Source organism: Paramisgurnus dabryanus, chromosome 10, assembly GCF_030506205.2.
Source record: "Paramisgurnus dabryanus chromosome 10, PD_genome_1.1, whole genome shotgun sequence".
NCBI lineage: Eukaryota > Metazoa > Chordata > Actinopteri > Cypriniformes > Cobitidae > Paramisgurnus > Paramisgurnus dabryanus.
The window spans coordinates 9,770,951-9,795,163 of NC_133346.1; the positions used below are offsets into that span (position 1 = coordinate 9,770,951).

The 24,213-nt window shown below is 39.7% G+C and overlaps 1 protein-coding gene across 1 annotated transcript in view; it reads left to right on the top strand.

The window, feature by feature from the left end:
• Positions 1-24,213, top strand: part of uvrag (UV radiation resistance associated gene) — a 118,512-nt gene that overhangs the window by 57,428 nt on the left and 36,871 nt on the right. The window contains exons 12-13 of the mRNA XM_065259668.1: positions 754-919; positions 15,692-15,767. Of these exons, the coding sequence (XP_065115740.1) occupies positions 754-919; positions 15,692-15,767 (242 nt within the window). The remainder of the gene's footprint in view (positions 1-753; positions 920-15,691; positions 15,768-24,213) is intronic.

The following is a 24,213-nucleotide window of genomic DNA, read 5'->3' on the forward strand; positions in this document are numbered from 1 at the left end:
TGCGGTTGTCTGTTTGCAAGATGGCTGATGTTGATCGTGCATTAATCGAGATACGAGTTACCGGTTTGTATTTGGTCACCTTACTATATGGGGAAAATAGTTTAAGAAACGGCAGGAATGCCGCGGGTCAATAAACGTCACGTAACCCAAAAGTGAAATGTGTATTAACAACTTACCAGGTTGCCCAATGTCCTCACTGACACTCTTCCAAGCGTGTTCCTTTTTATTCCTGTCTCTATAGAAACAAGAACTTGTGTCGTATAGCTCCAGGTGACGGCTCACGGTCAATATCAAGCGTTCCTTCATGTTGAATGAGTGACTCTGGGTGGGGTTGCCGCCACAGTAGCAAGCAGGCTCCTGAAATTTTTAACTCGGGCGTCAGCCGCAAATTTGTGTCAGACGCAAAATGCCCAAAAAGCACCATTCGCTAGACGCAGGGATGAGGCGAAATCGTGTCTACTGATGCCTCATTCGCAGCGCGAGACCTCCAGATGCGTGTCAACGCGTCTTCACATTGACTTAACATTGAAATCACTCGCGCTTGACGCCTCTACCGCGGCTGGTGTAAACGCAGCATAAGACTTTTGCACAGTTCTGGATTGTCCCCCCAATTTTTTTTATTATAAAATGTGGCCCATGCTTTATTCATGAGATTCATTGATTTACTTACATATTTACATTTTCGTTGGTTTCCTAATTTTTTACTACATATTTACTACAAGCCTAAGTTTTCCTCTATGTGTTTCTCTGCAGCAAAGGATGATGGGACTGTGGCAGTGGCTCTGGGTTACACGGCACACCTGGTGCTGATGATATCGTACTTCCTGCAGATTCCGCTCAGGTATCCCATCATCCACAAGGGATCTCGCTCCTCCATCAAAGACACCATCACCGACAAACTCACAGAGAAAGAGAGAGAGTAAGGCTGAATTATTTGTATTTATTACTCGCTGATTATAAAGTGTTTTTTCATTTAATAAACAGTCATTTATCTGTTTGGCGTTTAGTAAATTTTCTCCAAACACAAAACTATTAGCATTTATTGATTTATCTTATGGGTTGCACGCAAACTTCTTTCTTTTCATAACTGAGAGAGCAAAATATTTATGTGTCTGTTTGCACCTGTGTGTATGTGCATGTCATTTGTACATCTGTCTGATTCACCACAGGTTCTGTCTGGTTAGCGTGTGTGTTTCAGGGCCCTTTCTGAATTAAACGCTACTTAAGCGCTGCAGGGTTCTGACTTTCATGTAGCCCATCCTGTCCCTCAAGCCTCTCATCTCTTTCATCTATCCCTCTCTACCTCTTCCTACTTTCATCTTTTTATCTTATCCTCTCTTTCTGGAGATTTATCGTGGCTGCTGGAGATTCAGAGATAAATTACAGCCTCTATGGAAAGTTTCCTAATGCCATTTTGTTGGATTTGTTTAAGTTTGTGTGCGAATTTCATATCTAAATGATGTCTTCTATCAGTTATCAACAAGTTATCTAGATTTTGGAGTTTGGAATGGGTAATATTGCAAATTAAATTTGAACCGTATTTTACAATTATGTCCAAAAAAGCATATTGTTAATCGCCATATGAGTTGCAGATCTGTTATTATTTGAAGAGATGTGCATATATTAATAGGGCCTATTTCTCAAAGCCTGTTTGTAAACCATTTTCCGATTGATCTCAGTCCTGTGTCCACGTTTATAAACTAGGCTGTTGAAAACAAGCTTATTTCCGACGTAACCGAAATAGCATTTCATCATCTCATTAGATTCTTGCACAACTCGAGAAACCACCACGCTTGTATGGCCTGCCACGAATTCAGGCCTCTCCCCCTAATCTTCATATTTTCAGGCTAAATTGCATCCTCAGGGTGTATGCTTACTCTGGCATGTGCGAAGATGCTTGTAATTTGTGCAACTTTTTGGGTGCACGTCATGCTGTTGTTGTCATGGTGACAGATGCATACTCTTCAGGCTTGGCCTTGAGACCCTGGCATTTTAATACCAGAACGTGAGGGCATTGCAATTACAGCATCGGCTAGCCTGTTGAAATTATTGTTTTACTGTGTTTGGTGCCGTAACTAAGCAGGAACGATCCAAGAGATGAGGTTTGCATGATCGCATGTCTACGGCTCACGTGCCCAGAGACGAATCGCATTCCTACATTCCTCACGTGACGAAAAGTCCCTTAATGAAACTTGCAATAAAACTGGATTGTTATAATCATATGGGGCCCAATTTGAATGGCGGGTCAAGATAGCGTGCTTCGCATCTAATGTAGGAGTATAGTCTGATTCAGCAGCTTATATGTGAGGAGGAAGATGATGAAGAGGTGGGGGTGGCAGAATAGGGTGTGTAGGCATATTTTTTGCCAATGAAATTGCACAGGCGCTTGCTGAGACATTTTCAGTGAGTTGCAAGCCAAGCGATGATGTAACTTAACTATACAACATATTTAACCATCCCTTGAACAAACATGCTTGGTTTACGAGTTACGAGAACATAATTAAACGCCCAATGTAATATTTTAGTAGCTTTATGCCATCACAAGCTCTTAATTGTGTAATATTGTGTTTTTACATTTAATCTTGCGAAACTTGAGTCTTTTTAACTCTACTAGCTAGCAGTTTTAAAGGGGTCATAGCGTGAAAATCTGACTTTTTCCATGTTTAAGTGCTATAATTGGGTCACAGTGCTTCTTTTAACCTAGAAAATGTGAAATAAAAACAACCTAGTAACTTTGTTTTGGTAACCCATTCTCTCCAAGCATGTTGTTTTGTGACGCATGTATTGAGTCTTATTACAATAATACCGCTCCTTAACCTGCACTATCCAACCACGGCACTGCCATTAAGTGCAGAGATAGTGAAAGAAAAAAAAACAGGACAATAAAGTTTCAATTTCAACAAACCACCATCATTGCCATCAGTGTTTGCATTTCATCAGCTCATTTGCATTTTAAAGGACACACCCAAATATGGCACATTTTTGCTCGCACCTACAAAGTGGCAATTTTAAAATGCTATAATACATTATCTGTAGGGTATTTTGAGCTAAAACTTCACATATGCACTCTGGGACACCAAATACCTATTTTACATCTTTAAAAAAAATCTCATAGTATGACCCCTTTAAGGCACCCAAGTCAATATTTTCAGCCCTATATCAAACTTTTTGGTAGATTCTAGAACAGGGCCAGGTTGGGTATAAGATTTAGCCCCCTGTTGGTGAATTTGTGTACTTCTGGTGTATACTGATGTAATTTGAAAGCATCTGGCTCAGATTAGGCCTCAAACATACTCATTTCAAAAGCCAAATCCCATTTTCTGTTACGTCTAGGGCCCCCTTCAAATCGTTCAGATCTGTAGCCTTCACCGGTGATCTAGAACTCCCAACCTACTGAATACTTATTCCTAAACTCGAGCACATGAAGGTAACATAATGGCCGGTGATCTGCACAGCACAATAGGACTACAAGCCTTTGCAAGGTTCACAGACAGTACATTTGGCCGCCCACTCTGCCAGTCACAGCTGCTCCCAGGAGACGGCGCTGTTATGAAAGTCAAACAAGAATCAGGACACACTCTTCCTGACCCGCGTTTGTGTATTTGTGAACGTCCGTATGTTTGTGCGAAGGGCAGCCGGTGCACGGCCATTAGCAGCAGCTGTGGAGGGGCCGAAACCACCCGGGCATTTAACCGACCTGTGTGTTTGCAGATGAATCAGGTGGCGCTGAAAAGATGAAGGTCCAACCCTTCAGAAGTCAAACTCCAAAGCTCATTTGAGCGTGAGTTACAAGGAGCGAAAGAACGGGGCCTTTGTAATTAACGCTGCACGAGCCGGGCCTGCATCGTGTCCCATTATCCCCTTTCTTAACATGACCCCGTGACCTCCACACACCATAACTTAAGGCATTATGAGGCACAATCAGCCCCGAAGTGTCATTGTTTAACATTGTGTCAGCTTTACGCCTGACGGATACGCTTTAAATCATCTACTCTATCTTTCTCGTGACCTCGCCGGGTCTCGTGTTCATTTGTCAGGTCTATCTCTGCTTGTCTGACCCTCTTTGCATCGCCGTCACAGCAAGCACTTTTGTGTAGTGGGTGTTCTCCAAGTTGCAGGCAGTGGTCTGTAAATCCAGGAGGACCATTAATCTCATACATACAGTTTGGAAAGATTAGCCGGAGATCTTGTAACTGTACTCACTGTACGGCTTTTCTTTTCTTTTCTTTTTAGCCAGTGATCTACGTGCTATTTTAGAGTTCTAATATGTAGTCATATTTATTAACATTTTTCCCATGTTTATTTATATATAAACGTTTTTGAAGTGGATGACTTGGGCCAATTAATGCAGAAAAAACAGCCTGGAATAGATGGGAGCTTCTGTTTTATTTCTATCCCAAATAAATCAAAGTATTTCAATTTTTTTTGTCAGAATTCCCATAGTTACATTTGTGTTATTCCCAGTTTACTATTATTCTAAAATGTGGAAAAAATTATGGGTAATGACCCTAAACCTATGTATATTTGTGTATACCGTATCAGTCTTTAGCTTTCCCGCAGTCTGTACTACATCTTACCTCAGCTTCACACAGCTTCCAGCTCTTTCCTAGGTGTCATTGAGGTGGGCCATAAGCCGAAACAACCCCTGACCTTCTGATCTCACCTCCCTCATTGTGTTTAGGGTTTTATCCGGTCAGCCGGGCTGTGTATACACAGACCAAAATGATGTGACTGCGGACACGATGCATCCTGCTGAATGCTTCACTCGTGCCCTGATAAAATGTCAGGTTTAGGGTTGTGACAGAGATGAGGTGTATTTTTTGAAGATAATCATTAGTGATAAGTCAAAGAAGTGTCATCATGGAGATACGCCACACATTAAGGGTTAACTTGACTTGTAGTACTGAACTTGACCTGTCAAAACTCAGCATGATCGCTGGATAACCGTTTTTTTTCCCATTATTTTCTATACTTAAAGGGATATTACACTTTTTTTGAAAATATAGAGTTTCCCTAGAGTTAAACATTTGATTCTTCTGTTTTGGAATCCATTCAGCCGATCTCCGGGTCTGGCGCTAGCACTTTTAGCATAGCTTAGCACAATCCATTGAATCTGATAAGACCATTAGCATTGCGCTAACCAAAGAGTTTGAATATTTTTCCTATTTAAAACTTGACTCTTCTGTAGTTACATCGTGTACTAAGACAGACAAAAATTTAAAGTTGTGATTTTCTAGGCAGATATGGCTAGGAACTATGCTCTCAAACTGGCGTAATAATCAAGGACTTTGCTGATGTAACATCGCTGCAGCAGGCGTAGTGATATATACGCACTGCCTGAAAGTAGTCCCCTTGGTTATTTTCAATTGCAGGGGACTATTTTAATGGTCTTATCAGATTCAGTGGATTGTGCTAAGCTATGTTAAAAGTGCTAGCCCCAGACCCAAAGATCATCTAAATGGATTTCAAAACGGTAAGAATCAAATGTTTAACTCTAGGGGAGCTGGAAAATAAGCATATTTTCAAAAAAAGTGGAGTGTCTCTTTAAGAACTGTAGACATTGCTCTTTAAGATAGACTTAACTGGCCCATGATAAATGAGATGTTGGTGAGAAGAATATGACTTGTTTGTGTATACTGTCACTTATACTGAAATGGTAATGTTATCTTTAGACCTGCTGAGCTCACCGGTTTACAATTAAGATTATATGTTCTTTACATTATGTAGGATTAATGTATTTTATTGCATTTGGGGGCAGTTTCCCAGATAGGGCTTAAGCCTAGTCCAAGATTAACTTAAATGTGTTGTCTTGGTCAAAAACAACTTGCTCTGACATATCTTAAAATATGTGAGTGTTTTATCCCAAGATGCACACCAGTAATGTTGATTTATAAATTATGCTTTTAAAAATATCCCAATTTAACCAAGGCCTAGTCCTGGCTTAAGTTAATCCCTGTCTGGGAAACCACCCAAATATATGTAGAAAACGGTAAATCACAAAAATGACTTGGGATTTTATAGACAGCGTCACAAGATTTTTATATATTTTCTTATTTCTATACCCTATAGTTATTTTACACTGAAAGTCTGTCTTAGTGTAATTGTGAACGTTGTATATAGTGACAAACCACTTTCCAGAGTCATATTTTAAGTCATTTCTGCATTTTCTTGCTTTTACTACTTCTTAAATTGTGCAGGACTCCTCCAATAAACTTTGTAAGTCTCGTAAATGAAATCTGATGAATCCCCATTCGGCTGTTAAGCCATTAGAATCAACATGCAACTTCCTTTGCTTCTTATTAAACTACGTCTGTCCTGTATTTTTTTCTCTAGACCCAAGCAATTACGCAAAGTGAATCAAAGTGCACCAATTAAATGGAAAGAAATGGGATCCCGGTAACTTTTGGATCCTTAAGGTATAAACTTAACTCTGAAACCTAACCATTCGGCTACAACCACTAGACCATTATTCCTTCCTCTTGCCCTTTCCTCTTTTCCTCTGCATGTTAAACCGATTGAGTCCCAGTCGGGCGATCTCGAAACCGTAATGCTGCCGTTCATTCCACACCTGGGATGCCTCATCTGTGGCCAGATGCCTCAGAAAAACAAGGCCCGCCTATCTATTAGTCCTTCTTTTTGCTTAACGTCATTCTAAAAGTACACACATACATGGTTCTTTTTTTCATAACGTGAATTAGATATTGGAAGCTCTTTTGGCCCCCCCAGATGCATTCTTGCAATGCAGTGGACTCTAACAACACATTGCACCCACGTTTCTACACTTCCACCCCATTGCTGCATGTCTGATTGCAACAGAGCTAAGAGAGTCCAGGAGATGCGATCCAGATGTGCTCCGGTGATGGAGTCCAGAGATCGGGTTGTTAAACCCAAGCCTCCATCGCATTCAGGGTTTTATTGGGAACTGTATGATGGCGCTATCTACCTTTTCGGGGGGGCTTTATGACAAGCGTAAAAAATGGAAGCAGGGATTGACACATTGCACCACGGGCTCAAGACGCCAACTGTCAGATTGGGCTCCAAGACGGGGAGGCTCGGGCCGAGCCCGAGGAAGAAAAAAACACAGGAACCCTAAGCTCAAAGTCAAGAGGAATTATCAAAGAGCTCTGGAGCGTCTGTTCATGGACCTAAGATGGACTACACATTCTTTTTAGGGATGACAGACAGAGAGTTAAGAAAGTAGATTTTTCTTTTATCCAACCATATTTCTTTAGAACCTTATATTTCAGGATATTAGATTATTTAAACGTCATACCCACACACAAGCCATCTTTTTTTTTATTTGTCAGATTCAAAGCATAATGACTTTGTCAAGGACTGATATGATCTAAAGACAGTAAAAAGGCTTGTCAGTCTTTTATTTGGACACCAGGGATGATTTGTGGTGTGTGATGGGTTTGATAAAAGCATTGATCACAAAGTCCGACGACTGGAGTCAGTCTGTATCTCAATACCTCATTCATCTGGATTTCATCCATGTAGTTTTCTTTTTCACTCTCTCTTTTTCTCTGTAGTTAAACAGGAATCAAACTTAAGCTGTGTGCACACCACCAGCGACTTTGTAGCTGCGTGTCGCCAGTCTCTTTCAATGAGGTTGTTAGGAGGCATTCCTTATTCTGGTTGTCTTAAGCCCCATTCAGACTTTTTTGTTTCTCATGAGGATGTCTGTAAAATATATATTTGCATGCCTCCTCCCTGGTAAAGGAAGAATACTTTGTGGTGTACGTGTGAGTTTATAATTCAAAATAACCTGAAAATGCGCTGCACGTGTGGTAACATGTTTATTCACATGACCCGGATACTTGGGCTGCGTCAGAAACCACCTAATAGGCATTTTAAACGCTCCACGTATTCGTCAAAAAACAGTAGGTAATTTGGACGAGATTTTTTTTGCAAAAAAGTGTAACTTTTTTTACTTTGTCGTGTAGCTGGACACGCCCACTTCCTGTCGTCAATGGTCACTTTCGCTGAATTGAGCGAAATTGCATCACTCTGGGTGTGCACTAGTGCTGTGTTCAAAATATCGATATACAGCACTTTCCGTATCGATTCGGATGCACTTTTGAAAGTAGCATGACGAATCACTGTTGATCCGTGATCCATATGGAAAGGACGCATGTGACTCGCGGAGTATGTAGAGTGAAAGGTAGGCGGGGTATACTTTCACTTTCCGTGTCCGTCTCGCGGGGGCGCGCGTCTGCACAACTTGCGCGCCGCGTTCTCGCTCTATCTCTCGCTCTCTCACGCGCTTGCGTATTTAAAATTAATGAGTTCAGTATGAAAGCATAGATATCTTAGCCTATACTACTGCAAAAAGCTTTACTAGCCACTTTTTATAAAACAGCTCTAACGCATTTGAAAAGAAACACGACAAAGAGCTGCATGTGAAAAGATACAGATCTACTTCTAACTATAGCTGTCACATTAATAATCTGATTTCTGTTGAATAGTATTAAGTCTGCAAGTTTATACATATATTCATAGATATAGAATTATTAAATGAGAGACAAATATAATGCCTAGAGTAAGGCACTATTTTTATAAAACCGCTTTGAAAAAACATAAGTACTAACTTAATTTTAAGTATTTTTACGAGTTACCCCAAAAGCTAATATATGAATGGCAATAACACAACTGTTACGATACTGCTTATTCAATGTACAATAAACAGATAATAATAATGTTACTAAATTCTGAACAAAAATGTAATTCAAAATGGTCTTGTATCGTGACGCGTGTTGCATCGTGGCCTTGTATCGGGATACGTATCGTATCGGGAAATAATTGGCGACACACAGCCCTAAATTCCAAAGATAGCATGCAGATTTAGATTTATTTTTATAGCACTTCTCCTATTGTTGGATCCTATTAAATAAATTGAGGAGCTCAAATGCAAAAGTCTCTAAACGCCTCCTCGGTCAAAAATGTAATGATGATATTAACCGAATGCTCTCGGCATGTATTATGTTCATCTAGTACTATGTTCGCTTCGAATCCGCTTCTTTTCTCATTGGTCGCGTGGTTCAGAAGTGTATGCTAAATGAATAAATGTAAAGATTTTTGGTTTCTTCAATCATCATTTGTTAATGTCTCAAGGACTAAATCATGTCCATTACTTGTGAATATTGCAATGGCTCTTATTTGAAATGGCTATGTTTGGTTGGTCAGTTTATTTTCAGAAGATACTGCTGCCAGAGCACAACCTTGTTGGTTGAATAGATGTTATTGGGTCTTGATGGGGTATCTGGCAGATCATTTAAAATCTTGTGCTGGATAGCTGTTCCGTTTTTTTTCGCTACTCCTCCTTCAAATTTGGTTCAATTGTTATGAAATTTGGCACCGATGATCAATGGAGTAAGCCGCAACATAATGACCAAACAACATAATTTTATCGTTTTAATTTTTTTGCTCATATTTTACAAGGTTGTTGTATTTCCTTTATTTTTTCTTCTGCTTTTCTGATCATGCATATTTACACATTTTCCCACACAAACCGCTTTTTCTTTCCCCGGACATTTGTTCATTCATTCGCCAGATGAAGAGAGAACATTCCTCGTAACTACAGTGTTTTTAATGCACGGATTCAAAAGCGGAGGGTCATAAATCAACCCAGCCGCTTTTAAACAAACACCTGCCCCCAAACTGTCAGAGCTAATGGCGGCACTTGCCGTATAAATCAACCGTAGCTGTAACTCCCAATATCAGTGAAACGATTACATTGAGCATCTGCCATAGTGCTATTTAAATGGGCCAGGCCTCACCCATAGTCCTTGTTGTAACTTATGCCATTTTTGTGTTCAATTTGTGTGCATTGAAAAGGTTCGTTGGTCGCTTTGTTTTCTTAGTTTCTTTATGAGCTGATACAAGATAAAAGGTGCATTTTCCTGCAAACGTTTAATTAACACAGTGCCAGAAAACAGAAATATAACCTTTTAATGTCTGCGCTCTTAGAAAAAAATGGTCAAAATATGTACCCCAGCTGTCGCTAGGGTAGTACCCTTATAAAAGGTCCTAATGTGTACCATTAGGCACAGATGTGTATACTTTTGGTACCAATATGTATCTTGTTGACCTGTTTAGGTCCAAAGCTGTACTTTTTGAAGGGGTGCCGCCCCATTGACAGCTGGGGTGCCTATTTCGACCATTTTTTCTGACGGTGTATTTGTTATGTTATGCATCTTAAGTTCTTCATACAGTAGATGGCTTTGAATGAGACAAACATTTTCATTACGAGTACATGTGGAATGTTATATCGTGACACACTACATGTTTAGATCATTAAAATAGGAAGATCAAAGCTGAAATAAACAAACTTTCTTGTTATTGGACACTTAGGCAATAGCTAAACATGCACGAATGTCAAAGCATTACATTAACAAAAAGACATCACAAGCACATGCTAAAAAAACATGCCACATAAAGAGGTTTGTTAGGTTTTATTAAGATTAACATTTTGGACAAATTCTGGTTGGGAAACTTAATGGAACATGTCCATAGTTAATGTGATAAACTACACCTGTGGTTACTCCGCTAAAGGAACCTGTCTGACCTTAAGTGGAAATGACTTCATACAACCACAAAAATTAGTCACTTTTCAGTTGGTATCTCCGCTTGGTTTTAATGTTGTTATGTAATGCAACATTCATACATATTTATATGTGCCTTAGCCCCGTTTTTTCCCCCGAAAACAACATGGTCTATTACACTGGATAGTTTTGTCTTAACACCACACTAAGCAAGTATGCTAGTAGTGTCACTAAATTTGTGTCACATATGCTAAATTCTGATTGGTTGTCACTATTTCTAAATGTACACAAAGTAATCTTTTCAAAGCCACCGACTGCTTTTACAGGTCAAAGGTCATTTACTGTGGGGGTGGCATGGTACTCTACTGACAGTCTGTATTACTTACGTTTATTAAGCCACAAGATTAAATGTCCTCTTTATTACCCCTACAAAAGATCTTGATGTACTGAAGAGAGAAGTTGCTTTCCTGTTTATAGTTGTTTTTAAGCAGGCAATAAATCAAGTGCATTTCTCTGTAAAGTTTGCTTTGGAGCGGGCACGTCTTGGCCGAACACTCTTGTTCTGTCATAGCGCAGTTGACAAATCACATTAAACTCGGTTAGCTTGGACAAGTGCAAATATAAGGTTAGGCAATAGAGACATAAATATGACACAAATATATTAAATGATGCTGTGGAATTGATCCTTGGAATTTATAGTTGTCTTATTCCGTTTACATATGTTGTCATTTCAATCAAATTCAGGTACACATTGGATTGAAACATCTTTTTAGGTTAGTAGCATACAGGATAGTGAGGCAGAAATGTTTAACTTCTGTGAAAAAAATTGTGAGATGGCACACAAAATATTATACACGATGTGTGTAAACATTCAGTGTCATAAAAGATCTTTTAAGAATCTTTCTTTTTTCCTCTCTCTTTTCCTCTCCACATCTTTTCCTCTTTTTTGGTTACTGTCTGGTTGCTCTTTAAATGTTCAATCCGAATGAAAATGCTCCATGTAAATAGGGCTGTGACTATTAATCATGCAATTGCGCGTTTTCTCAATTAATGACTTTTTAATGAATTAACAGTGAAATGCCGCCACATCCAAAAGCCAAAGGGCGCTCTCGTGCAGGAACTCCATTTGTGCCACAGAAGAAGTACGATTATAAACGCTATTCCAGGAAATGTCTAGCGGCATATTTATATAGCTTTTCTTCAAAACTTTTAAGGCATTTTCATGATAATAAAGAATATTTTGAATGATTGTGTTTGACGAGTGTGCTTTTTTAAATGCACATTATAAATTATTTAAACTCATAGTAATTTTAGATTGATAAGGACTTCCTGTTGATCATCACAAAGTCGTAGTACATGCACAAGCTGTGCATGAAACACAGAATCGGAGCCTTGCGATTCATAATCGATTTCAGACAGGTATTTTTAATGGGAAACGCAATGTATCGTCACAGCCCTACATGTAAACACCTCAATCGAAATAAAAAGAGCCAAACCGATTAAAAATTTACGAGCCCCTAAGGTGACATTGGAGTAAAAAATCTAAAGTTTAGTTTCATGTGTTCACGCGAAACCTTTATGTGCAGAATTTTTTTTACGTTTAGTTTCGCGTGCGCATTTGAAACTTTGGCATGCGCACATGAAACTTTCGCTTCACGTATGCATGCAAAACTACACGCGATGGTTTCACGTGCGCACGCAAAAACTAAACGCGATGGTTTCACGTGCCCACGCAAAACTAAACGCGATGGTTTCACGTGCCCACGCAAAACTAAACGCGATGGTTTCACGTGTGCACGCGAAACTAAACTTTATTAAACTTAATTTTTTCTCCATGTCCCCTTAGGGCTCCATAAAAATCTAATCCGTTTGACGGGTTTTTTTATACCTTTTGTAATCCGCTCAAAAGGAAATAATCAGCTTGGCACAAAACTCTGTGTGCTCATCGTTTATTAATTATGACCTGAAATAGACGACAGCGATTTAAGGAGGATGGCTTGTATGCATATCTTGAAGCAATGCGAAAATATATTCGTGCAATGTGCGCATGATCAAATCTGATTTGAAGATTGTGCCATATAAACACGCACATCAATCCGATCATATATTACTTTTCTCCTCTCATTTCTCTCATTCGTACTACAATTTTCACTCCTATCATGTCTCTCCTCTCGCTTCTTATCACTCCTCTCACTCTTTTTTCTTCTCACCTTGCATTTCTCTCTACTCTTCTCACTTCTTTCCTCTTTTTACTTTTCTCCTATCATTTTCTGTTCTCTCACTTCTCTCCACCTCCTTTCAGTTTACTCCACTCAATCTCATATTTTCTCCTTAACGTACTGGAAGCCTTCAGAAGAGGGTAAGGAAGAATGTGCGTCACTGTCGTGTTCAATTATTGACGCTTTTTTTTAATCGTGTAACATTTCAGATCAAACAAGGGAAAGAGATCTAGGAAATTCTGAAGTGGAAACATGGAAGCTAGTTCTTGTGGCTGTTTTCCCCAGTCACAAGCATTTACTGGAGAAAGTAAGGCTCTGCTATTGATAACCTCCCACTTTCGAGAGGGGACAATGATGAAAGCACAGTCACCACATTAATGGAAGGGGATTAAACATGTCAGTTTTCATTCAGTTTACACTAAACATTTCTTAAAAGATCAAACCTTTTTCACAATTGATCTGTTCACAGATATTTTCTGAACATTGATTCAGAAACAAAAAAAGCTGTGGCCTAGTAGCAAGCATATATGCGTGCTTATGGCGTCGATGCGGTCTCAGATTGCACAGTTCCCTTTTCTTTTTCCCACAATTTCCTATCCTCTCTCTACTATTAAGTGTAATTTCCAAGCACTTTTTGTATCCTTGGATACAATGAGAATGTTTGTGACAGAATTATCATGAAAAAGTTTGCATCCAATCTTCATGTTGAGTCATTCAGAGATACCAGAATGAGCTGAAGTAGACCAGATTACGTGCCTGTGGTCATAAATCTTCAAATCTACGCAAGACGCAAGTTTCTGCCCAATGGGTCCTATTGTGAGGTGTGCGGGGAGTGTTTTTCTGCCATGTGAGAGTGAGCATGTCTCCACATTTACAGTAGTGATAAAAACCACTCATTTCCTCCCCCCATTTCACTGCCTATCCTAAATATACATTTTCACATATGTAAGTGCAGACATACACGTACTTCCTGCCCCCCGTTGCTCTGTTATAATGTATTTGACTGGACATTCCCTTGAGAAATTCCTGGTGCTCTGTGATCCGGAGCCGTATGATCTCACACACACACACACATGCGCGCTCATTAATCACTGTTAAGCGGCAGTCTTTGCCTATGTGCATTTGTGTAAGCAAGTGATTTTTGCCAGGGTTATTGTGTCCGCTTCCCTTGAATTTGGTAAGATGTGACTTGTCAGGATTGTTTTCTCAAGGTATAGACAACTGTATATTGTTCAACTCCTTTAGATTAAAAACGACACGACTTATGTGTTAAAATAACGCGAGTGTGTGTGTATCTTCAGTCCAGCGAGGGTTTTAAGCATGCACCTGCTTTGAGATTACATCCCCCTGGGGCTTGCGGGTCATTCAGGAAGTGTGTAAGTGTGTGCGTTAGAGAGAAAGACGAAATTGTTAAGACGGGAAGTAAAGGGAATTGCCGGGTCTGTCTCCACTCTTCTGCGATTAAAAGCAGAAGACCCAGGTGCCGCTGACAAAAAGGCTTACGGATTACAGAGGAACTTCCGGAGGATCACTCGCACCTTTATGTTAGGTGTCTGCTGCCTGTAGGCTATGGCGCGTGACCTCGGGCTGGCTGCGGTTCGCGACCTTTCCTCCCGAGCGGTTCTGTTAAAATAGGGGATGAATAACTGCACGTCACACGCTTTCACAATCGTGACTTATAAACGCATTCCACAGGTATGCAGTCTCGAAAAAACACACACACAGTGTTTTAACAAGCTTGACAGCGATGTCAGGAGAGCTTTGTGGTTAACGTCCTGATGTTTTTGTTGATCACAGGTGGTTAAGCTTGAGGCTCTCTCTCTTTCTCTCTCTCTCTATTCTACCACCTATAAGCTCTTAATAACAGGGCAGTGATGTACTCTGATATTAGGGGGGCTGTTGTCAAGTGTAAGCGAAAGCGGCATCATGTACGGTGCAAAATATTTGCGTGCAGTCTCCTGTCTTATTCTTTAGCCCTCTTTCCCCATCATCTTTATTTAAGAGGGACTTTCCCGCTGTATTTTTCTTGGGCCATTTTCTCCAATAAAACAAATGGGACGTTATGTTCAGTCAGTCTGCATGTGGGGCCGGCTTTTTATAACTTGTATATAAACTCGTACTTAGACATGAATATACAGTAAAGTCTGGATCACTCAGCAGCTTAGATCAACAGAGCTTTATTTTGTTTACCCACAATTCCCTCAAGTAGTAATAAATCAGGTCATATTTATTTTAATTCAATGATAAAATATGAATCGATCAGTTTTAGATGTGTTAATCTGTATGCTCTCACAGATTTTTGTAATTAAATATGTTCTAAATTCTTCTGTGAGCACCATTGCATTATTAGTAAGTTGTGTTCATCTGTTGTGCATCTTGACTATTCGTTGCTCTCATTTCGACATTGATATCGTGTGCCATTTCTAAATCATGATTATACTGGCAGTTTAAACAAGAACTGACCAGAAGAAACAGGCGGGAATGATCCAATTTTAATGGATAATAGATTGTGTTTCAGACATGCATTTGGGAAACGGATCAGAACCAGACCTCCAGAGCTCTAGGCATTCTGTTAACATCTGCAAAGAGACGTCTTACATCAGAAAAAGCCTTGTATCGTTGCTCGGTTAACTTTGCAGAGCATAAATACCCAGAATGCATTGAGAAACCTTGACCTCGTTCATTTGCAAATACGCTGTTATTACTTGCAGGCTTTGGACTTTCGATTTAACCCTTTGTCCAGTTTGACAGATGACCTGCCATTTAGCTTGTTTTGCGCGAGGTTGTTCTGCGCAAAGTTATGAACTGATTACGACCTCGTAAAAAAACGTCCTTTGCGTTGCCTTTAATATGGGAACCATGTGTAACGGTTTAGAGGTGACCAATGAGACCTTTCTCATGATGACTATGTGCTGCTCTTGTTTGCAGGTTCCCCCTCTACCCAAGAGGAGAGCGATTCCAGTTTGAATATGGCGTCTACTTGCTCAACAAAAACATCGCACAGGTAAGACGTCCAGATACTAAATAAAGTCATCAAATACCCATCCCATAAGCCGTAGCATAGGTTCTGCAGATCAGATTGAATCGAACATAGTCCAGGTTTCGCAGTAAACGCAGGATTAATGTTCTTCCGTGACGCTGGGAGTGGAATCCAGGCCTTCTGCTACCCAGCTGTTCCTCAACCTAAAGAGGAGATGAAATGTGCAGATTAAAATGGAAAGAGAAATGCAAAGGTCGGACCGGGCCGTCTCTGACCCGCACGTTTAAAGAACAAAAACATAGCGGTGAAGGGTATGGAGTGATGTGTAAGCTTAGCCTGCTCCGAGGGGAATAGTTATATAAATGTCATGTTTGATCTATGCCTCCATTTGTAGTCTTACTGTGAGATGCCCTCCGCAGCTTGTTCCTCATACTTGATGTCGACCGCCATTTCCATTTCGCATTCCCTTAATCAGAATGAATGTAATGCTTTGCACCTTTGCCAGGAATCTTCATTAACCTTGTCAAAGTTGCTCTGTGGGGTGAGACAATAGATCTTCTTTTGATAGGTTGACGGCGAGTTCGAGTTCAGCCCGGACATTTTAAACTTATCGTTTGTGAAGTCTCTCAGAGGAAGTCGGGACGTTCAATGATATCGGTATTTTGAAGCATCTGATTTGACTGAACTCCACCGGTTGGGCTTTTAATATCCGCTAACAAAGATGTGCTGTAACTCGCTCTATCTTTTTTTTTTTGCTCTTGCCTACAGTGCAATTTAATGAGCTGTAACCCGTTGCATCTTTCCAGGCTTTTTCGATTGCCTCTGTGTAGCGTCTGCAGGAATCTCATCTGTGTCTCCGATCGCTCCGTTCCACTATCACATGTGTTCCAGTTTGGGAGAGGAACCGTACGGAGAATGCATGACGCGTTGCCCTTGAGTCACGCAACATGTCATTTCCTTTTTTAGCTTTACAGAAACCTCGACCTCAACCCCTTAGACCATCGCATCTATTCTTTGTCTCTCCTGTTCAAAACACACATGCCGCATTGCTACTTCTAAGTTTCTAAACTACAAAATTTTGCACCCAACCATTCATGCCACCGCATCTTATCTTCCTGAAACGCACACCCCTCACAAACCCTTGACCCCTATATGTTTGAAAGTTGGCCTTGGCATTTCCGACACACAGTAATATGATTTGCCAATGACTAGCAAGCAAAAAGCTGTATGTTATTTTGTTTTAATTTTTTTACTACCGCTCCTCTCTTGTTTTTCGCTCGACCTTTCGTTTTGTCTAATGCATTCCGTTCGTTAGCCATAGCCGCGGTGGCTCTCTGTGTCCGGCTGCCGAGACTAAGCGGAGATCGGGTTTCACAGCGCCACTCTTGTTCAGGAATGGAGGAGATTAAACGTCTATCTTTTATTAAATTGTGTGTTTGAAAATGATCCAGGCAAGCAGGAGGGAGGGGGGTGGCTGTTTTAGTTGCTTTGAAGCAGAGCGCTGACTGGATGTTGTTTTTATTTAGTCCTCGTGTCATGGGAGGAAGGGAGGAGGCATGGAGAAGAATGTCAGGTGGTCGGCGGAGTTTCGGTGGTCAGTTTGTCTGTGAACGATGAGTTTCTTAGCAGTTTTCTCTTTTAGCCAATGTGTTGCGTTAAAAGGATGTTGTTAGTGAGATGAAGGTGAAAGATTGTGTTTGAGTTAGTGTTTAATACTTCATGGTTTGTGTTGATGTTTGTTACATTAGGTCTTCAAAATACCAAGGCGCTTTTAATTTGTAAGCACTCAGTTTGGGCTAGCGTACTACCTTTGGCTCTGACTCGAGACATGAAAAAGACAAATGAAGAGAGGCGATAAGATAAGAGTCATGTTTTTTTCCAGTCATGTTAAATAACAAAAGTAGATGTTTAATTCAGCGCGTCTCTGCCAAGTTCGTAGACTGCTGTTCTCTGTCACAACAACATCTGTGATGTTGTGAATTCGGCTTTAAATCCTCATTATGTTCTAGGACCTATTCTTGTTGGAACCACAACAAACTGTATTTTCCTGCTGTTGTATCATATTTCTCATGTGGGTCATCCAGTGTCTTAGTTTAGAGATTTGGATGAGATATTGTTTGGGTCAACATGTGTCTAGAATAGCTTCCAAGATTTCAGATCCAAAAGAATCATCTAGTTAGTATGTGTTTGTGTGTCAGGACCTAAATGTTTTATCCTCCCCAAGAGGGCAGAATTCCGAAAGAAGCTCAAAGTTGCTCCGAGTCCAAACGACTGCTTTTTGAGACACAGAAATATTACAATTAGCTGCCAACCTTTCTAGTTATCTTGTTTGGCGAGGACCAGGGCTAAGGACCGGGGCTGTGCCTGGACTTAATTCCAAAGTGCTCTAAAGATTATTGGGGAATTTGGAGAGGAAACGATGGAGGTCTTGCTTAGTGCCACATTCAGCAAGCCAGGAGAACCTGGCAATAACAGCACTTCAGGATGACTGTCTCCGACCGAATCTTAATATGATCTTTTTAATGCTAATGCACTTGTGGACTTGTGGACATGAGTTTTGTGTTTGTGAAGTTTTGAATACTAATGTTAGAAAATAACATATGACTGCTTCGAGAGAGACTGTCCATCATATATACATCCGATCTGGGAAGTTTTGTCAATATTCAGGATGTATGTTCCGGCGTTCACAACTTGGGCTTATCGAGAGTTTAATCATATTAATAATAACCACGCTGCACGTGACGTTGGTGAGCACGTTCGCTACGCTACTTTTCATATAGTGGTGTCCCATTTCATAGGGAAAGATTTAAACCCCCACTTCCCTCGTTGAGGGGAATTTACTCTTGAGGGCACTCAAAACCAAGTGGAAGTTTTAACGAAATGGGATGGGGCCTTTTACTTTAAAGCTGCATATCACATTTAAAAACATGGTTGTTAAAACCAGGTGTAAATTATAGAGAAATTGTTTTTTTTTAAACCGGCAAACAAGCCTTTACATTAAGACCTGCGGGTGTCAATGATCTTTTGTAGCGAACAGGTGGGAGATTTTTGGTTGCCATTAGTGTAACAGTTGTTACAATATCTATCATGACTTTTGTAGGAGAGAAACCATATGAACTTGAAGCGAGAGAGGATAATATACACATACAAGGGTACCTTACACTCTCATTTTCATTGGCACATTGAGTAAAAAAGGTTCCGCTATGAAAGTTAACTACTACCATTACATGCTCACTTCCTGTAAAAGTGTTGTTCTTTAATTTGAGAATTAGCAAGACTACAATGGCGCTTTGTGAGCACGGTCACGTTTATAAGATTATTCACTCCGGTTAAATGGCTATATTTGTGTATATTAAGTAAGAATTTCCGTACATCACATTAAGCATTTACCTCCATCGGACTGTGTACTTAACCTCTGAACGCAGCAAGGAATGTTCCAGAATGACTATCCGTCAGATTTGGTGGTATTTTGACTAATTTGCTTCTTTCTTGTATGTTTCTTCATTCGCATCGCTTGATATTCTTTTCTCTGTGAGAATCAAAACAGCGTTGAATGGGTTGCCTGTGATTGCCAACATATCTCACTCACCTCAAACAATGAGAAAAAGGAGATAAAAACCGAATTAGGAAATAAGATCATGTTTTGGCTCATCTAAAATAGAGACCTTGATCTGATAATGTGTGTAGCTCTCAGTTCACTTACATTGAAGGCCGCCTATTGATTCAAAAAGGCTGACTTGTTGCATGTGCGTATTTACTTTCCCTCCCTTTAATTAAGATCAGACAGGTAAATAAAAGTGGGAGTCGATGAAAACTCCCAAGAGAAGTACATATTTAGCAGGAACTATTCCCAGGTTATCCCAAAAGCCTTCCTTAACCTCCACTGGGCTGCTCGGAGCAGACCTGCGGTGTGTGAGTCAGCATAGAGCGGTGAACTGGGCCCTCCAGAAAAAGCCACTGCATTGCGTATGTGCAGTCCCCCACACAATAAGGGCCCTTTACCTATAAAAAGCCTCGTTTTTACAAACCGGGCCCAGCGAGTTCGTCCAAACCAGCGTTACGTTGTGTTTGTTTGCGTAGCCCTGAACCCTGGTCCTCCTGGTTTCGCTGCCAAACCGACATCACCCGGGGACGATGAGAAGACCTGGAACTCATCAGCTCTTTAACTACTCCTCTATTTCTTCTTTTCTCTCATTTATAGCCAAGACGACATCCGCTTTCCATTTTGAAAAGCTTGCCTTGGTCAAATGCATAATGAATCTTGTTTTCTGTCTGTGAGACCTGAACGTTCACTCGTCATATTGGTAATTTTCGTTTTGCTGTTGAGTGACGCAAATTCATCTTCACATTCTTTAGCAAGCATATGTTGGTTATTATCCAGTTGTACTATACGAAGAAGGTGACGACCACTTGAATAAAGCGGGCAGTGATGTAATTGTCTCGGTACATTTGAAAAAAATCCCATCGCCCCCCGAAAATGTGGTTTGTATTTTAATAGCATCAAGGTGCTATTTTACAGGCTATATGCGGCATGTAAATAATATCGCGTCTTTAGCTGCTTTATTTGTCACATTTCAAGCACGAAATTGCTTTTGGCAGGGCATAAGTGGGCTGCGCAAGCATAACGGCCACTGAATTGAGCTAATGTTCACGGAGGTGTGGGAATGCAGCCGAGGGCTGCCGTCTCCTTATTCCTTACATGATTTATGGACAAGGGAGGGAAAAAGGATTAACTGACTTTCTGGACTAGATGAAGAGATTAGATCTGAATGTGTATCGACTTTCTGCTGCACCTGACTTGTTCGTAAATCGTGGAAACGTCTCAGATTATTTGGTTTAGACTCGATTGCTTTGTGTTTTAACGCTCAGCGTAATTGCACTGCATTGCCAGTCCTCGTTTTCGCTGTTATCTTAGGAGCGGTTCGTTTTCCAAAAGTCATCAGGCCTAATAGGCAGAGTTTCCTTCAAGCCTGGGAAGTGTATTAAACCTCATCCGTTAAGACCGTACATGCCCACCCAGACTTTAATGAAGTTATTGTAAGATAACAGACAGTTGTTGCATTTTAATCCTACGAGAAATTAGTGATATTAATTCAGCAAATAATTTAGATAGTTGCTAAAACATTCAAACATAATTGAACGTTTAGTCATTTTAGCTAATGTCTGTTTGTTTGTTTGTTTAGCTTTTGTTTGCTTCTTTCTTTATTTATGTCCTTATTTCTTTATTTATATCTTTTTTTATTTATGTTTTATTTATGATAGCTGCTGCATTTCAAACCTAATTGAAAGTTTAGTCATTTTAGCTAATGTCTGTTTGTTTGTTTGTTTGTTTAGCTTTTGTTTGCTTCTTTCTTTATTTCTTTCTTTATTTATTTATATCTATATTTATATCTTGAATTATTTTTTTATTTTTTTATTAATGATAGCTGCTGCAATTCAAACCAAATTGAAAGTTTAGTAATTTTAGCTAATGTTTGTTTGTTTGTTTGTTTAGCTATTGATCCTTTTTTATTAATATATATCTTAATTTATTTATATCTTTTATTTATTGATTTATATCTTTATTTCTTTAGTTTTTTATTTATTTATGATAGCTGCCGCAATTCAAACCTAATTGAAAGTTTAGTCATTTTAGGTAATGTCTGTCTGTTTGTTTAGCTATTGTTCGCTTTTCTATTTATTTATATCTTTTATTTATTTATATCTTTATTTATTTATTTTTATTTATTTATGATAGCTGCTGCAATTCAAACCTACTTGAAAGTTTAGACATTTTAGCTAATGTTTGTCTGTCTGTTTGTTTAGCTATTGTTCGCTTCTTTACTTATTTATTTATTTCTATCTTTATTTATTGTAATTTTTTTATTTATTTATGATAGCTGCTGCATTTCAAACCTAATTGAAAGTTTAGTGTTTTTAATGTTGTTAACGTCTGTTTGTTTATTTGTTTGTTTGTTTGTTTAGCTAAAATTTTTTGTTTTTGGTCTTTCTTTTTCTTTCCAATCATCCATCCTCCCTTTTTAACCTTTTGTCCGTTTCCTTCTGTCTTTCCACCTTTTTCCTTCTTTTTCTCCATCCATCTTTGTCTTTCCTGCTCCTTCTTACACTTTCACATACCTCTTCCTTCTTTTATTTATTCCTTTTCCTTCCTCCATCTTTCTTTCTCATTCTCTCTCTGCTGCCGAAAGATATACAGTGTATTGAGAAGACCCCTGATACTGTGCCCAATACTGCTGCAGTGTTTTCTTAAATCTGCGTTGCCTCACCACAGGAAGTCCTATGCTCATGAGTTGGATAATGTTTGCATCTCTGGACTGTGACATTCTGTTCAGGGATGCATGATTCAGATTTCCTCCGAGAATCTCAACTTTCTTCTCTCATATAGATTTATATTTGATCCCAGATCTCCAGGCGGATCTTTTGGCAGAACAGCTTATTTTATTAGACTTTCTTCTTGAATATAACCTTCCCCTACAAGATGTCTCGGGAGGCTTTCCCTGTTGGGAAGGGCTTTGTAAGTTCATGTTTGTCTTTTTTGTAGGAGTTGAATACAGTGGCCCCCAAAAGCACTTGGACCCTTAAGACGCACTTCGAAATGTATGAATTTCATTGCGTAAGAAACAAAATATTAAATCAACTGGCGCATTTGCAAAGAAGTGATGCAAGAATCCTCTCTTTTCTCTTCCTCTGGTCATGTCTCTATTAATATTTTTTATACTTCAGTCATTAATTTTATAAGTGGGGCTTATATCATTTTTGCAACCGCTCTATATGACACATGGTTGGCACAGCTTTTGCATCAATGAACAGGATTTGGATATTTAGAGCCAATGGGCACCGATGCCAAGGTGGGCCTTTTTGCTCTTAATTTAAACCTGGCATTTTGGTTCCAACTGCTCCTACACATGTCGTTGTGGTCGTACATCTGTCTGGTAACATTATGTGTTTTGCGCACACTCCTCCTGCCTAACTACTCCCACTAGCTTTAGCTTTGTGTGGTCTCACTTCCTCTCATAGCTTGTTACTATAGCACCTACAACAGCCTGTGGATGGAAACCTCTGGGGAAAGCCTTCCAGTACTCATAAAAGCTATATCGGATTAAAATTATGGAGCAAGAAGTTGCCCACTTTATACCTGTTAATTTAGCACCCAACATACAAATGAACCGCAAATTTGGACCGGGCCTAACTAGTTTTCCACTTCAAAAATGAGCTTCAGACAGTCGGCAGATTTTTTAGTCCTTCAGTTAGATGGATTGTTACATGACTGTTTGGGTTTCTCTTTTTTGGACCTTTGAATGAATGTTAGTCACAAAAACGATTTTAGCCAATCCACCATGAATTACTCGAGTATCTAGGTTTGTCATTCTTTGTACTCCTCGTAACCCATTTGGTATTTTTGTGCGAGGATAGGGAAACAGGAGAAATAGGAAGTATTAAAGCTGGGAGGACGCTGGACGTGAGCACTCGCCACCTTTACTTGCTCCCGATTTTACAAGCATACCTCTGGCTAGCCTCTTATGGCTTTATGAAACACTTAAATGGCTTTAATTGAATTTCCACGGTTTAAGGTCGGCAGCCAGGGGTTTGCCTCGTACCGCAAAGAGGAGAAAAAGCCACTAACTATATATGTGCAAGAAAAGGTAGTCCCCACGCTCCAGGGTTTCCCAAAACACAGCCAGATGTGGGCGTCTCTTTGCGGTATTTGTTTGTTTGTTTACTGCTGTATGGAAAGTGTGGGCACAAGAATATACGAGGGATTCCCTTGGGCGCACAGTGTCATCTGAACCCAAGCCAGAATTATATTGTGCGCCATACTGGAGGAACCACAAAACTGGTGAGCGGTATCGTTTATTGTCAAGTAACTTGGTATTTCATGTTGTTTTTGGAAGCTGAACTAAAGATGTTAACCTTTATATTGAGCATATACTTTTTCTCGCAATAGAACGTAACTTTCCAGTGGAAATGAAACATTGCCATTTTGAAACCATTGCGTCTGGGCTTGCCAACATCCTTAGTTTTTGCTAACATGCTATTTACCAAATTAAATAAATAAAAAAAATTCGCAAACACAAGAAAGAGTTGCCAGATCATCATTGCTTATGACTTAATAGCTGGGTTACTTTTCCGGCTGTTTTAATATGAAATTTGGTTTAGTGTAGTGTGAAGTCCAGCATCTGTAATATTAATTTAAATGCATGCTTTTCTTTTTACAATCTATATATTGTAAGTTAGTGTGCGAATTAACTAGCTGAAAAGTGACGTGCGAAGGAAAAGGAAAGCAGCCAGAAGATGAAAAGGCATCATGATGCCTGTGAGGGATTTATTAAGTTCCTGTTTTTCTCCAAGTGTTTTGAGTTGTCATGTTATCAGGCGAGTGTGGTGACGTAAAGCTGGCTGCCATTTTTCAGACCTGTCAGTTTTTGCTTTGCGAACAAAGAAACTGCGCTTGGATGTCTGCTTCGTAGCT